The 17,036-nt window shown below is 36.8% G+C and overlaps 1 protein-coding gene across 4 annotated transcripts in view; it reads left to right on the top strand.

The window, feature by feature from the left end:
* The window catches only part of NFKB1 (nuclear factor kappa B subunit 1), a 125,695-nt gene that overhangs the window by 35,037 nt on the left and 73,622 nt on the right, over nucleotides 1-17,036 (top strand). For 2 of the 4 annotated variants that reach the window (XM_078366769.1, XM_008992920.5), the window contains exons 4-5: nucleotides 196-233; nucleotides 3,570-3,668. In XM_078366769.1, the coding sequence (XP_078222895.1) occupies nucleotides 196-233; nucleotides 3,570-3,668 (137 nt within the window). Of the gene's footprint in view, nucleotides 1-192; nucleotides 234-3,569; nucleotides 3,669-17,036 lie in introns of all 4 variants that reach the window. The other 2 variants (XM_078366768.1, XM_002745545.6) reach the window with 1 other exon arrangement.

Below are 17,036 nucleotides of genomic sequence, written 5' to 3'. Positions count from 1 at the left end.
TAAACTAAGGGTTAATTTAATATTTTAAACAAGGAAGAGAAATTATATCTTTGTGGAATTTTAGCCAAAAATTGATTTGAAACTTCTACATAAAAAACATTAATTTCAGTTTTTGACTTGCTTTCCATTTTATACCAAATTTGAGAAGCCTCACAATTTCTTTTGGTTTCTGTTTGTTGTTTTTGTTTTTAGCAGATGGCCCATACCTTCAAATATTAGAGCAACCTAAACAGGTAAGATTAAAGGAGTGGGACTCTTATTTAAGTGTTAGATTCCAGTGTCTAATATTGAGATCCTAAGCACTGAATAATAGTAAATGAATTCTATGAAGGAAATAGCTTATCTGGAAGATCAACAACCTGACAAATTATGTAACAGCTTTATTCATTCACTTTACATATCTCTTAATCATTCTTCACACTGTCCTGAGCCTCCGTACATAGTTCTGTATAACTCCAGTTAATTACAGTATTAAAATTTCAGTTAATTAAAGTATTCTGCTGTCTCTACCAGCTTAACTTACCAGCCACTCCCAGGAAAGGCAGAGGTTATTTCCATTCATTTTCATTTATAAGGAAATATTTATGCATACATTTCACATGCCCTGAGCATGGACATCTATCCATTGTATCCTTGCACACATAGTACCTCTTAGCCTTCCTCCTTCCTTTGGTAGCCCCAGCCTTTTCTGTGCCGCCTTTGGAACATGTAACCTAACATACTAAAAGTACCAGTGGGAAGTAAAGTATCAGAATGAACTATTGAATTATCTTCCCCCTGGTGTTAACTTTAGACTCAGCCTCCTTGGAGTCAGGAGAGGAGCACTTTATCAGGCTCTTCCTCTTACCAGTAGATTCTGCAGAGAATACCACAGAACTGAAATGGCCTCCACACCATATCCAATTCTGTGGATATTTATAGGAAATTGGATGGGACCAATTAATTAATTAACATCTGCCTATAGGAGGTTTCAATTATTAGGGGTTAGAAGTAATCAACCCCTAATACTAATGGTAGAGTTCTCCACAGAATGAGGACAGTCAGTAAATCTCTGGGTGGATAAACTAATCACCTTTGTACGAGACCAAGGATATGGATACTGTCTTCTTGCAACTATATTACTCAATACATTTTCTAAGTATTCTTTCCATTAGCTCAGGTAAGTGAAACCCTTTTGCATTTTGTAACATTTAACACATGCTAAGTAGGTCATGAGCTTAAACAAAGCATCCACTGCGTTATGGTTTCCAGAATCATGGTATTATATATGTATTAGATTTGGTTAGCATTTAAATGATATAAATATCTTGATGATTACCTAACAGGCTATCCTTATAAGGTTGAAATTAGATGAAAGTTTTTGCTGCGTGGGCAAGAATGCCATGTGAAACTTTGGGGCATGGTTCTAGTTCTTGCAGGTGTCACATCCTGACTCCACAGGCTGCCTGCAAAACTCCATTGCTTTACCTCCACGTTCAGCTCTTTTTAGCAGTTATTTCTCACAGAAGGTCATCTGTGCCAGTGGAATTTTATCCCTTAAAATTCTATGGGATCTGGCATCCTGGAAAGTTTCCCAGCTTTTAAAATCTAGGTAGTCCATGAAACAGATGTCAACTAAAATTTATGTGTCTGCATATGCCAAAGTATTTTTTCAAATATCAGTTTCCTAAGCATAGCACTACAATAAGAATTTTTAAGCATAATTCCTTATGATGGATCCAACAGTCATAAGGAAAAAATGGCATTTAGGATTTACCTGAAGGGTTAATATAGTTCCAGAATTCAAAACTTAATTCACATAAAAGCTTGTGTGAGTAAAGCAATGTGTTTACCAACATGATGCTATTTTGATGTCTGACTTCAGTGAAAGTAAGAAGGTTGTATTCACGTCTGACTTTCTGACTGAGTGGATGTAGCCTTGCCTTTGAGGTTGATGACTCATTTTAAGCAAATGGAGTTACTGAGATGAATGACTGTGGATTAAAGGCAAACCTTTAATCTCAGAAATTTAGAATCAGAAATGCATCCAGACAATGCATTGATGACATCTTCCTGAAAAATGTTGTAAATTTTCAACCTCAGGTTAAAACAATTTGAGGATTTAATGAAACTTTAGATACTCTTATGCAACCATGAAAAATATCTATTAAGTATTTATAGTCTCCCTTACACCATTCCCAACAAGGTATGAACACATATGTGTCTATATTTTTCCAACTGTCCCAAAGGAATTTAGGGACAGTTCCAGATGCTTCCCAGAGATTTAAACCAGTTCAAGTCACTGGACTGCTCAGAGACTGGAAGTCCTTACTAGGCATAAGGAAATGTAGTATAGTCTAAGTAGTGCACAAATTTTACATTGGTTCATGAGCTCAAAGCTGTCAAAATCTTCATGCTTGCCAGGGTTCCACAATTTAATGAGTAAGATAGTGAGTCCCCACCAGCAGCTAGTGGGTATGAGGAGCTGATGGCCAAATGATCTAGTGCTGTATATGCGGAGTTGGTCCCACGATAGAAACAAAAGGTGAGGATGTTCCTTAAAATATCTTAACATATTTTCTTTTCACCAAAAAGTGAATCTGAACAAAGAAAATCATCTGCTTAAGCAACTGTATGGTTATAAACTACTAACACTTCCACAAACTGATTGATATCATCATAAAATTGAATCTTTCAGGAAATGCAGTGACACCTCCCTTAATATGATGGTGAGGTCCATTTGCATAATTATCCTTGTTTTATTCTTTGTTTACAAATGTGAATAATTAAGTTAGCTTTATAAATCATAAAAAGATAGAACTGGAGTAGACCTTCAAAATGGTCTGGTATAATCTTCCCTTTTGTACAAATGAAAAAACATGGCACTTCTTAGGTGTTTATCAGCCCGCAGTAGTTTATATAGTGAAGGCTTCCAGCTAATTCTTCATTAATTAACTACATCTACAACACTTCTGGGTCAGATAGTATTTAAAAGAACTATCTAGTTTTGGAATCATTCTGGTAGGTTAATATTCAATCCTGAGCTTGACCATATCAATAATCATAAAAACAAATACTCTCTGAACTGCGGAAAAGCTCAACAGATTCAGGGTCTAGCATAGGGTGTGTTCTACAATGCTGAAGGAATATATTTAAACAAACATTTCTGTAGTCCCTCCCAAAACCAACTGTAATCAGAGTAGATAAAGGAATTTCTTCAAGTAAGACTCAAAGAAGCATAACTTTTATTAATATGGTAAAGTTCAGAGCTTGGCAGCGGCAATTTAAGACAAGGAAGCTCTGATCAGAACAAGCTGTGACATGTTGAGTCTGAAGCCTAAACTCTTCAGCAGACATTCCGCAGGCTTTTTAGCCATATCTTAGTGTACAAATATCTATCAATTAATACCATTTTTCATAGTGAGATTATGGGAAAAGTGATTCTCATTTACAGAACCCTCTTTCACAGTTTCATGTTTTTCTTCTCTCGTTTAGTAGACATAAGATTTAAAATTTTGTATGTATCTTTGTTGCTATAATTTTTAATAAGTATTTCTCAAACTTAATTGGCTTGACGTTCACCTTTGCAGAGAGGATTTCGTTTCCGTTACGTCTGTGAAGGCCCATCCCATGGTGGACTACCTGGTGCCTCTAGCGAAAAGAACAAGAAGTCTTACCCTCAGGTCAAAGTAAGTTTGTGGTAGCTCACCTTCTGTGTGAATTCTGGAAATTTGATTTCCTAAGATTTTCAAGGAATTGCTTTAAATTAATACAGGTTGCCTTTGCCCCTAAGCTGAAATGTTCACATGATTATTAAAATTTTTAAATAGAAATTTGTCTGCTAGCAATAGAACTGACAGAAATTTTGTTAACATTTCCATTTAATAGAAATGTCTTCAACATTAGTTAACAAACTTTTACTATTTCTTGATCATCTTAAAGGTTTTTTAAAATTACATACTTCCTAAAACTTTAGTAAGTCTTTGAAAGAAATGGTTGATTTTGACTCTTTGGAGATTTAGTGAAAAACCAAACAGATGACTGAGTGTATGGATTATATAGTGTATTACTTAAGATTATGATTTCCGATCCAGACTTTGTTATTAGCTGTGTGGCTTTGAGTAGGTTTATACAATACTTCTAAACTTCAGTCTCCTAATGTATAAAATGCAGAAATATTAATAGTATATACTTCATAAGGTCTTTTAGAGACTAAATGAGAAAATGTATACATGCTCCATAGAGAATCTGAAAGTACCCCAGGGCCTTGGCCTGAACAGATGTGTAGCCCTCTTAGAATTAGCTGCTACTGACATGCTAGTGGTGTGCTTGGTCAAACCATGTTCAAGCTTTTTGTTTATTTGTTGATTTGAGAATATTTTTCTCTAAGTTAATATGAGACTTTTAATTTTGTAATATGGTACTATGTTTCCTAGACTGACTGATAACAAACATAAACTGATAATCATTTCGCAGATAAACCCAGTCAACAATTATAATTTAGTCTTTTATAAAAGTTATTATTTGGTCAGTAATTCAAGGCTTGGATAAAACAGTTCTTGCTATGTGTGTGTGTGCCCCTCGGGATGTAACATACTTTTGGACTCAGTCTTTGTTGGTTTGTTTTTGTAAGTAGCAGGCCTTCAGCAAAGGTGTGATGTAAAGAAACCTGTCTTTGGTCTTTCCAGCCCTGCATTTTGTTTCTTCCTTTTCCTCTTATCCGACCTCTAAGCCCAGGCCTGTCACCTTTCTTATTCTTATTCCCAAATAAAAGACAAAATACCATGATGTCAGTCTTTACCTTTCAAGTGAAATTAACCCATATTATTTAGTATGGTCCTACTACTCATATTTGCATTTTAAGTCTCTTAGCTCCAATTGTGGAATGAAAGATGTTTTTTCTATTAAGGGTAATTAGGTAGATAAATATGATGGCTTTAGTCCACAGAAGCAGACCATGATCTTATGGCCTCAAGTCCTTTAGAACCTTGATGAGGAATGAGGAACAGCAATAAAGAACTAATTTGCACTTATTAAACACCAAAGACTTGCCAAGTGCTTAACATAACATTTTCTCTTTTAATTTCATAAAAATCCCAGAAGGTCAAAGGTGTAATGCCTGTGAACCCAAACAGACTCAGAGAGAGGAATTATAACTGGCCTTTCTCACAAGGCTAGTGGCTCTGCATTCTACAGCAGGCCACTGAACCTCTCAGCTAGAATATGTGCATTTGGGGTGCCAGGAGCAGAGAGATAAGGAACAAATTATGGGAGGACAATGTTGTAAAAGCGCATGGTGAATGATAACTCTTGAAAACAAGGGAGATAGAGGCTCAGAGGTCAATGGGTACTCAGGTATTGCGGAACCAGGCCCAGCACTTACTTTTTAAACACGTGTCAGTGTTCATATGTATAAATAGTGTATGTTTATGTATGTGTATATTTGTGAGAAGGAGATTGAAAGACAGATATTATCAGCATTGACACTGACTATAATGACTAAAGAATTTAAGTGAAAAACTGGGAGTTTTTTCTGACTGGCTTGGCACAAAAAATATGAATGATGGTATTTTCATCAACTGTTTACTTCTATTGCTTTAGTATTTTGTGACTAAGTAACAATTTGCTAACAAATGCATGGCATTAACTTTCTTATAAATTTATTGGCTAAGAAAAAACTTTATACATCTGTTTATTCCCAGTCTTCATTCATCTTTCTCATGTAAAGGTAATCATCTACTGAACAACATATTGCTGCCTCAGTCACAGAATAATTTACAAATGAAACAGCTATTAGATGTTCTTGTAGAATGAGTTTCTGTATCAAGGAGTTTAGTACTTACTGGGAAATATAGATATGCAAATGACTAATAGTAAAGCAGGTTCAACTACAGCCACATTATTTCACCATATCATATCTTTTTATTCACTAGTTTAGTATTCATTTATTAAGCATTTAATCAACTTGTAAGAAGAGGAGGAACTTAGAGTTTAGAGAATCTGACTGTACAAGCTGTCATTGTTCCCTTAGCTTGTCATTGTTCACTGAAAATTGAAATGGTTCTGCTGGTCCTAACAGTTAAAAGAAGCAATAAGAAAGAGACAACAGCCAGGTTGTTTTTTTTTTCCCCAGAGCTCTTCTCCAAATATCCCTTTGTCGTTTCTGCTCAGGATGACCTTTAAGTTTACAAAAATTTTTGAATCACATTTCCCTCTAAAATTTAAACTGAGGAAAAAATTGTTCTCCATGCATCTTTCTTATCAGGAAGATATTTACAATTGTATGTGTCTTTTCTGTGGTACTTTACGAAGTCCCTGCTCTGTGAGAGACTGTAAGGGAAACAGTTGGATGGATTACATCTAGAGATTCCCAAACTTGGCATTATTGACATTTGGGGCTTGAAAATTCTGTGTTATGGGAGGCAGATTTACACATTATAGAATATTTAGCAGCATCCCTGGCCTTAACTCACTAGATGCTGATAGGATCCTTATAATTGTGACATCCAAAAAGTCTCCACATTGACAAATGTCCCCTTCGGGTGGGGGGGAATCCCCCATATTTAAGAACCACTGATGTGGATGCAACAAGGAATCAACCTTAACCTTATCCCTTTGTGTCCTTTTCTACTACAAAGTTGTCTCTTATAGATTACATGGAATTGTCCAAGTATATTATTTTATAAACATGTGCTTTTCTTGATTAGTAGTTATTTCTTATTTTCAAGATGACGATCATGGTGTCTGTGTAATTTATCTTACAAGATCAGAGTTAGTGTACCTGGATACTAAGGAGAAAGATAGAAAAGAGAAAATATGTATCTTCAACATTTTATATTCTATGATAACTTCACACCTAAAAGCTAATGCTAATGTGGGAGTTCTATTGACTGTCTGTTAGAAACAATTATAGAAGAGAAAGTGAAAGTGGAGAGTTAAGTCCACTGTGTGTGAACAATGGGAGGATCTATGGGATGATGCTTTCAGGTGGGCAAAGGCCTCAAGGAGGGTGCCCCACACTCAGCCCCAGAATTCAGAATCCATTCCCACAGGAAATTCAGAGGGAAGGCAATTACATTTACAGGAAAGAAATGATACTTCTGAGCTTTACATTTGCCACATATTCATTAAGTGCATTTGTTCAGGCTTAAATCAAAAATACTAACACATACATTATTAACTAAAAGCAAAATGCTATGGGCTCTGCTTTTCTTGAGCTACAGCCTCTCTCCCTCCAACCTCACACCCTGTTTTACTGTCATGCCTTTGTGAGAGCACCACCACTCTACGGTGCCTGGAGAGGAACCTGAAAACGCTGGTAGTTCTGTGTAAACTCAGTCATATGGAGAAGGCAGGAAAGAGTCAGGGGCCAACTTGAAAGCTTTAGGGGCTGGCTGTGGTTTCCAGGATGTAGACACCAAACTATACTTTATAGAACATGTAAAAATATAACCTCTATGGGTTACTCTCTTACTGATTGTCTAAATTTGATGCCTCACGTTAAATTTTAAAACCAATTCTAGAAGTGTACTCAAATCCTGCATTTTCTACTGGAAATGTGTCCCATGCATAAACCCTGTTTCGCATAGGTGTAGTCTTGGCTTACACACCCTCTTATCATGTTGAGATTATTTCTAGAACTCAGGCTACTGAACCATCGCTGCTTGTTTCTTTCACATAGCGAAGAAGAAAATTTCCATTTAGCTTTCTAATGTCTTGCTGTGTAAATCTTCATGTTCTTTTTTTAAAAAAAATTATAAATTATTTCAAGCATACAGAGTTTAAAAATTGATATAACAGAAATCATGTACTACAACCTGAATTTAGTAGATACTAGCATCTTACCATATTTGCTTTTGTTCGTTCTCTCTCCTCTCTCAAATAAATGAGTTATAGCTATCCATAGGTATCTATCACTTTGTCCTCCTTCCTTCTCCTTGGGTAAACTGCTACTCTGAACTTTCATTCCCCAAGATGTTTTTCTATTTTTACTACATAAGAATGCATCTATAAATACTGGAATTTTCAAGAAAATTAATTTTTACTAACTTCAACCCAAATTTGCCATTGTATACAATGGCTCCTTTTCAGGGCAAACGTGGGTTAAAACTGCACTCTACTGAAGATTAACTGGTGCTTACTTTCATACTATTGATTCCTCTTTGCTGTCGAGATAAAAAATATATTTATTCACAATGTAGAGTTTATACTGACTCTTATAGCAAAAAAAAAATATTCAGAGAAAAATCTAGAGAAAGTAACTATGCAGACTAACTCTTACGTCTTGTCCTTTGATAAGACAAATTTCCTGTCATTAAACATTTTATAATCTACTATACTGCCTATAAAATTTCCCTTTAAAGTTTTTTCCATTCTAATTTCATCATGGAGCTCCTAGTGGGAGAGGCTGGCAGAAAAGCACAGGAACCTTCCTCTAGGCCAAGCTTGTCCCTACCTGTTTTTGACTCAGCAAGGAGTGCCAGAGAAGGCTCACTTCCCTCTTTTTCCCGAAAGCTGTGCAGTTTTAAAAATCACACTGCCTTCCGTTTCACAGAGGTAGGTGACAAGAGACGTAGCCCCATGGGACTTCAGAAACTCTCATCAATTTTCCTCTAGAGTGACCAGAAAGCACCCCCTCCCATCCTCAACTAATGTGACACATCCTTCTGTGTGGTCCACTCTGCAAAAACAGAAATTGATAAGAATGACTTTGATTGTAAAGTACAAATAGCTTACCAGTTAGTATTCTTGGTTTCTCTGTAGTTATAAATACCAAATGCAAGGAACTTGAAACACAGCTGATAGAAGTGTAACTATTTTTCATCAAACATTTTCTGAAAGATGGTTCTCACATATATTGTCTTTCCTGAGCGTTTCATGTTGAATGGAAGACATGTATTGAAATATTTAGGTCAACAACAGCTTTTTGTTGTCCCCTTATACTACTGATTTAAAAAAAAAAAAGTCTTCACTCTTTGTACCTTTCCTTACAAATCCTAAATGTTAAGTTTCTGTTGAGGTCAAATAAAGACTATCCAATCTACTGTGGCATTTAAGGATATCACATATCCTTGCATAATCTCCCTTTCCTTTGTATAGACTTGTCCGATTTAGGAGGTTTGCCATTCTAAGGATCTAGTTGGAGTACTAATTTTAAATAATTTAATCTGACTCAATTACTTAAAACAACAGGGGAAAAATCACCAATAATCAGCCAGGTGTGCATATAGAACCTAGTTCATATTATTTATTAGGATTTCCATTGGACCCCTAAGCTATTCACTGCACATGTATGTTAATTAGGGAAAAAACCATATCTCCTATGTACAGTATACCTTGTGCTTTTCACGAGAAAAGCTGCTTATTGAATAGAAGGGCTTTGTAACCTGGGGTCTATGGATTCCTGTTGGTGTTTTCAGAGGATTTTTAGACTTCTGAATTTATATACAGACTTATACATGTATGTACCTGAATTTTTTCTTGGGAGATGAGTATAATTTTTTATCAGATTTTCAAAGGGAAAGACTTAAACATGGTTAAGACTCACACTATAGCTTATATCACTTTAGCCTTTTGATAGCAGCTATCTTTTAAAATGATCTGTATAATGTCCTTTCAGTTTTCTTTTTATTCTTGCATTTTTAATCAATTTTAAATGACGTGAAATGCTTTATGTTGCTCAACACATAGAGAAAGCCTCCCTTCAGTTTTCCAGTAGGTGGGAAAAAGGTGAAACTGTATTGATGGTCAAAAGAATTGAATAGGCTCTACTGCTTTTTCTTTCCTCCTCTTCCATACATTTGCAGATTAAGCATGAAGCTCACCATTAGTGATTGAAGCCAAAAGAGAGAAGGCAATACATTGAACAAATATTGATTGAGCACTGTGTGTCAGGTACTGCTCTAGACAAGCAGACAAAACTCCCTCCCATATGTAACCACAATCTAGACTTGTAAGTAATTTTTATTGCAACTAGTTCGGAAGTTGTGTATTTTGTCCTAAAACAAAATTTTACAAATTACTTTGTAAAATCATAGGCCTCTAAATCCACTGTATGTGTTCAAAGTTACCACTATAAAGTGGAGAAAGCTACTCATTAGAGGAAACTTCTAGCACAGATAATAGCTGGGAAACTTAACTCTTAGAGATTATTAGGAGATCTCTATGCTTCTTGAATTTAAGAATTGTCTGAATTTTACATTTTGTTTTGTCAGTTCTGGCTTGGTGACCTTCCTCTATTGGCCATTCTCATTTTCCTGCCCTCCACTCTTCCCTAACACATGATTATTTCTGGGACCACTGTTCAATCCAAAACAAATCTCTGATGGCTTCTTCTAAACCAGTGGTTTCTGTCTGAAGACTGTGTAGTGGGGTGACTCTCGCTATTCCATTCTGGAGTCTTGGCCTCATAAAGTTACATACTGGCAGTTCGCCTGGATAAGGTAAGGTGAACACACAGAAACACCAAGGGCCCCACATGTATTCCACTGCTTCCTCCACAGACAAGTTGTTTTTCAACCCATCTGCAGGTCCAGAGGTGAAGCTGGAGGCTATCCTACAGTCTAAATCTTTTCTCCCCACCCTCCAGGTGGATTCCAAGTAAGAAGTCTCCAGCCTACCTTTATCTCCCTGGGGTCCCATGAACATGGGCTAGAATGTGCATGCAGACTTTCACAGACAATGCTTTTTGCCTTTAGGTCCCCTTCCACCCAACAGAATGATTATAAGAATGGCTTGCTATGCTTACTTACATCATCTCGTTTAATCATCACAATAATCCACTGATGCAGGTTCTGTGATCCTCATTTTGTAAATGAGGAATTTGAAACCTAGAGAAATTAAGAAATTTAGCCTGAGTCTCACACCCTTTTAGAGATGGAGCCCAAGATTTCAGTTCATACTGTATGGTTTAAAGGCCTGCACTCTTAATCATTAGGGAATACCATTCATTATCATAATACTAAGGATCTGTCCTTACTTTGTAACAATCTTTTAAATCTGTGGTTCACAATCAAGGGTGGGCTTCAGAATTGTCCAAAAATGTTCTAACCACAGAGATGTCTGGGACCCACTGCACATTTGCTAAATCACAGTGCATCATCTAGCCAATCTTGGATTCTATAATAATTCTATGATGGTTTCTAAGAACACATCATTATATAATGGCAACATATTACAACAGATAATTGAATAGGTATTCAGTATATAACCATGGAATAGAATATTATGCCACTGTGTTTTAAAAAGATAATTAAGAGGACACTGCAAAACATGGGAAACTGCTAACAACATAATATTAAGAAAAAAACCTCCGCCAGTCACAGTGGCTCCTGCCTATAATCCCAGCACTTTGGCAGGAGGATTGCTTGAGCTCAGGATTTTGATGCTAGCCTGGACAACACAGTGAGACCCTGTCTATATAAAAAAAATTTTTTAAGAAAAAAAGCAGGATTTCAAATTATTCATAATATTTGTACTGATTACAAATATTAGCTTCTTTTTATAAAGGCCTAGGTGGAAGCATATAGATAAGCATATAGATGAATCTTTAGCTTTATTTATCCATCCATGACTTAAAGTAGATTAGTTAACACCGGTCTCCACCTTGTGTAGCAGGACGCTGAACTGAAGGGAAAAAAATTATGTGTAGCTATCTTACCTAATTAAAGTTTCCAGCATGTTTTAGTCGAGATAATAAAGATATAGCGCTATATAAACAGATTTTCTCAGGAGATCTATGGGAGGCAGTGCATTGTGCCTCTCAAACCTTACTATGCATAAAAATCTCCTTCAAAATGTGTTTAAAATGTCAATTTTATTCCATTTCCAAAGCCTGGTAGAGTAGATAATTCTGCTACTACTCTACACTTAGAAACACTAGAACAAAAACATAACATTGTCTTTAATGCGTAGTTGAGTTTATTAGAAAGTATGAAAAGTATGCAAGAGCCATAAAACAAAAGAAAAATTTAGGAAAACAACAAGATATGGATGGACTTTGGGGCCACAGCTACCCTGGAAATATTTGCTGACCTAGATTAATTGAGAAACTTGGTTTTTAACAGCTTCCTAGAGACAAAAGACAAGACCCTGGGCCTTTCCAAGCTGAGTAATTGAAACTGCAATCCCCCACTTAAGTTAGGACTCTCTCAGGGCTATAGTTTCTGTTGATGGGTGATGCTCACACAGAGGTGTTGAGGAAGTTGCCTGTCTCAGTGCAGGGGAATCAGGAGATAAAATGCCTTTCTCGAAAATCAGTAACTATAGGCCCAGTTCTTTTAGATACAGAGTTAAGTTTATGCTCCCTGAATCGAGTAAGAAACCCCAAGTCTAGAAATTAATATGAAGTGGTTCCACATTGGTGATACACTCAGAGCCTTGCAGAAGCACATAAAAATGTATGTAGCTCAAAGAATCATGAGCTCCTGATAAAAAAATTAGAAAATGTGTATGCAAATAAGCCACTCTGTTTTAAGAATTGGCAGAAAAATGGAAAGCAGAATTAAATTCCCAGAATCTCCAGATAATTGAATTACCAATTGTTTGATATATAAATACAAAATAAGCTTGGAATAGAAAACAGACCAGGCAGAATGAAAATAAAACCAAGTAGAATTTTTAAAATTAAATGTGAAATACTTAAAATGATTCAACATAGTTAACATGGATAATTTGAAAGAAAGGGTGAGCTGGCGGGTACAAGAGAAAGCATAAGAGGTGTCAAGTTGAAGTCCTAGAAAGAGGTATTACAACTGCAGATTTCTGGTTCTACATTTACAGGTTCTAGGTCTGGGGTGAGACTTAGATGGTTGTGGACCACACTTTTAGGTTTTAAAGTGTTGGCTCTGAAGTCATTTGGTTCAGGGCTGGGTGTCATGTTGATTCCTAGTTTTACCACTCGCATTATTACCCAACTTGGTTAAACGTCAACTTTTTCATCTATAAAATTGAAAAAATAATACCTACCTCAAAAGATATATGTGTAAATCAAGTTATTCAGTACATGACACACAGTAAGCACCTTAAAATGATAGTTGCTTTTATTTTTATGTAACCAAACACACTACTACAAATATTGAGTGGCAGCTTTGCTGGTTCATTTATAGATTCATGGAGCTACACGAAATCTTCACCAGTCTATTAATTCATTTTTGCTTCCGCTGTATATTTATGCTATATTCTTTCTTTTATATGGGGTTATTGAGATAAGAGATCAGATGCTGTGTCAACAGTTTTCTTTTAGATGCAACACATGATTTCTTATGAAAATCTCATAGGTAAGAAACCTGAAAGGAATTTATTAAATTCTTGTTAGGGTCCTTAGTCGTATTAGTTTCCTAGGGCTATGTTTTAATTTAGGATACTTATGATAGAGAGCACTCCTTCAGTAATTAGGAGAAATACAATATGGAAATAAAAATTTTATAACTTACTGGTCCTGGGAAGGACACAGCACTCCAGGAGGCCACACACCAAGGTCAGGGAGCATGTAGAGAAAGAGAGAGAAAGGAACTCGTGGGCCAGTGTCTTTACTGGGTCCAGGACATTATCCAAACAGAAACAAGTTTCCCACAGGGAGTTTTAATAGGTGAATTTCAAGCAAGCAGGTATGAGTTCCATGAGGTCACACTGTGACTAAGAAGTCACTGTGGCATATCTGCACAGCCCATGCAAGGTGTGAGCATCAGTGAAGACCAGTCAGATAATGTAGCTGGGCCATGGGGAGGCGATCACCAGGTGGCTGTTGTATAATGCAGATACCTAGATCAGCCACATAGAGGAACTGGGAGGAGGTGTAAAACTAGAAACTGTGTTGAGGGTCACTGAGCCCTGCTTTTGGCATGGGAATGTCCAGCTTATATGCAAAATGGATGCAAAGGCAGCATAAAATTACAAGCATTCACTGCCAGCTGCCATAACAAGTTACCACAAACGAGGTAGTTTAAAGCAACAGAAATTTATTCTTTCACAGTTCTGGATGCTAGAAGTCCAATATCATGCTCTTTGCAGGGCTGTGCCCCCTTTGAAGGCTCTAGGCAAGAATCCTTCCTTGCCTGTTTCTAGCTTCTTATGGTTGCTGACAATTTATGGAAGTCTTTGACTTATAGTTGCATCATTCCAATTTCTGTCTCCATCTTCGCATGAATGCTGTCTTCTCTCTGTGTCTCTATATCCAAATCTTCTTTCTCTTAGAAAGAGACCAGTCACCATGTTTAGAGCATCCAAAACCCAAAGTGACCTCATCTTAACTAATTGTAATTGCAGTGACCTCATTTCCTGATAATAATATTCTGAGGCTGTGGGTGGACATGATTCTTGGGGAACACCATTCAGCCCACAACAAACACATTGTGGCATTGAGCTTATAAGCCAGTGGCCCTGAGAGTATAGGATGATGCCCCTTTCAGCCTTATGATACACTCAGAAAGATATCACATGTATCCAGGTGTTCATTTTTATTTATTTAGGGAGTGGTAGAAAATCTTCCAAGTTGGAGAAGTTTGCCAGTGTTTTGAACAACTTATTTAGGATAGAGAACATCCTATGATAGTTCTCCACTGAGTACATGATAGATATGTTAGTAAATATTTACCAACTGCACTTGAGGAAAAACAAAACACCCTGATTTTGTAGCATTTGCCAATTTCTGTAGTGTGATGAGTACTTACCATGGTCAGTTTGAAGCTACCAACCTGAAATCAACTGGCTTGCAAAACTTCAAAAAATTTAACAATCAACTCTTATGAGCTGGTCAAGCCAACTCCAACATAGCATTACAAAATTTCATAAGGAAGACAAATATGAGATCACATTTTAGGTATTAACCCAATGCATAATAGATAAAAAGAAGATAAAAAATGCTTCATATAAGGTTCTTTACTCATGTGTTATACAAGAGTATTACCAGGGACTTTGCAGATTCTGACTAAACCCATGAAATTGCTACAATAGAGACGTCTATCATATAGTAGCTAAATAGAGTTGTGGTTTAGTGGGCAAAACACTATACTTGAAAGCAAAAGCTAGATTTTACTGCAGACAGTGCAACTTACAGATGGTGTGATCTTCAAGTTGTTCAAGCTCTTCAAACTTAATTTTCCTAATTTATAAGATGAAAATAAAAATATCTACCTTGTAGGAATAGTGTAGGGATAAACAAAGTAATTGACAGAAAAACATCTAGCATAGTCTCTGACACATCTATAGTACTAAGTGTCCATTTGGGACAAGTTTATATTTTTAATTTAAAAATCATTTAAAAATGCCTGTAATATGAGTTAAATTACATGAGCGCAGGGATTTTTGCCTGTTTTGTTTACTGCTCTATATCTAACACCTGGCATAGTATCTACTACATAGTAGGTGACTACTAGTTATTTGTATAATGAATGAATGGTCACCATGCAGAAATCCTCTAGAATCATCTTCCCAGAAGAAGCACCAGTACTATCATGATACGGGCAAAGAAGTAACAGATAGCATGATATATAAATAATAGGTTATTACCGGCAACAGCAGGAGTCTTCAGCCAGACTTCAGGCCTCCTTTCAACTACTGCTCCATCTTATTCTCCCCTTTGCAACCAGCCTTCTTTTCCTTTTCCTCCCCATCTTCACCTGACTAGGAGTCAGGAGACCCATATCCTCTTCCCAGCTCAGACACTATAATTTAGATCTTTGGCATGTCACAAACTTTTCTGGCTTTTCTGCCTCAGTTTCTCTATCCACTGGAATCTTCCCATAGTAAATGAGAGGAAAAACCAACTAAAACTACCAGAGCAAAAACAGAGGTTTTTAAAAATGGAAACGTCCAAGGGTTGAGCTAGCCAGCTTCACACGCTGCTGTAGGCTTCCATTTCCAGCCCCGATCTCCCATTCCAGGCTTACTGTGTTAGGGCACCAAGCCCTGCAACAGAGAGTTGGCTTTCCTAGAGCCTGAAAGAGAGATGTAAGAGGTCTCATATTGGAGGCTTCTAGCCCTGATTGGTCCAGTTGGCTGTTTCACAGCCCACCCCTGAAGATAACACTGGGGACAGGGAATATGGGATGAAGTGATCATGTTTACAGTCATTCCCAAGCTCCACGCCTAGCATTCTCATGCTAAGTGGCATTAACTGAACCACAAGCATGTGTGCTGAAATGGGGTTGTAGATTCCCAAGCAAAAGATCTATATACTGATAACATGTAAAGAGGGAGCAAAAATGGTAAACATTAATTAATTTTTCCCTCCTGGGATCAGCATAAGAGACTGCTTAATCTCCTTTATTACTTGAAATGGTGTGATCTTGTTTACTTCCTCTTTAGAGAATGTCTAGTCTGTGCCATTCCCAATGTATAACTTTTACATTTTAAAGGGTAAGAGCTAGAGCTGAGTGAGGTTGGTGGCACTTGTAATCCCAGTGACTCTGGAGGACGAGGATCACCTGAAGCCAACAGTTAGCAACCAGCCTAGGCAATGTCATAAGACCCCGTCTCTAAAAGAATAAAAAACTTAGGCATGATGGCATGTGCCTGCAATATCAGCTACAGGGGAGGCTGAGATAGGAGGATCACTTGATCCCAGGAGTTCTAGGCTGCAATGTGGTATGATCGCACCACTATACTCCAACCTGGGTGACACGGTGAGACCCTGTCTCAATAATAATAATCATAAAGTAAGAACTAAGTTGTTTTGTATTTAAAAGTATCACATACATTTAATAAAAATTCAAGTAATACAAAGGTATACATAGTACAACGTAGATTTTCCTTCTATCCAAGATCCCTCTCCTCCCCAGAGAGAAGCACTGTTATGTTTTTCAGATAGGTATCTAGAAATATTCCATGTATATACAAGCTCAGTTGTGTGTGTTCATGCCTGTAAGCATATACATATTTATACACCCAACTGTGTATAAAACACAAGTTATAAGCATATGTATTTATACACACATCCTATTAATTTTTTAAATACTCTGTTTCTTGAGTTTTTAACTTAATGAATTTGGGGCATTCTTCAGCAGTTCATAAACCTCTAGGGAAGTGAGATAGTAAAGCGATTAATAGCAGACGCTAAA

This window comes from Callithrix jacchus, chromosome 3, assembly GCF_049354715.1.
Source record: "Callithrix jacchus isolate 240 chromosome 3, calJac240_pri, whole genome shotgun sequence".
NCBI lineage: Eukaryota > Metazoa > Chordata > Mammalia > Primates > Cebidae > Callithrix > Callithrix jacchus.
Note: the sequence above shows the minus strand (reverse complement) of the source record. Positions and strands in the feature narration are given on the sequence as shown.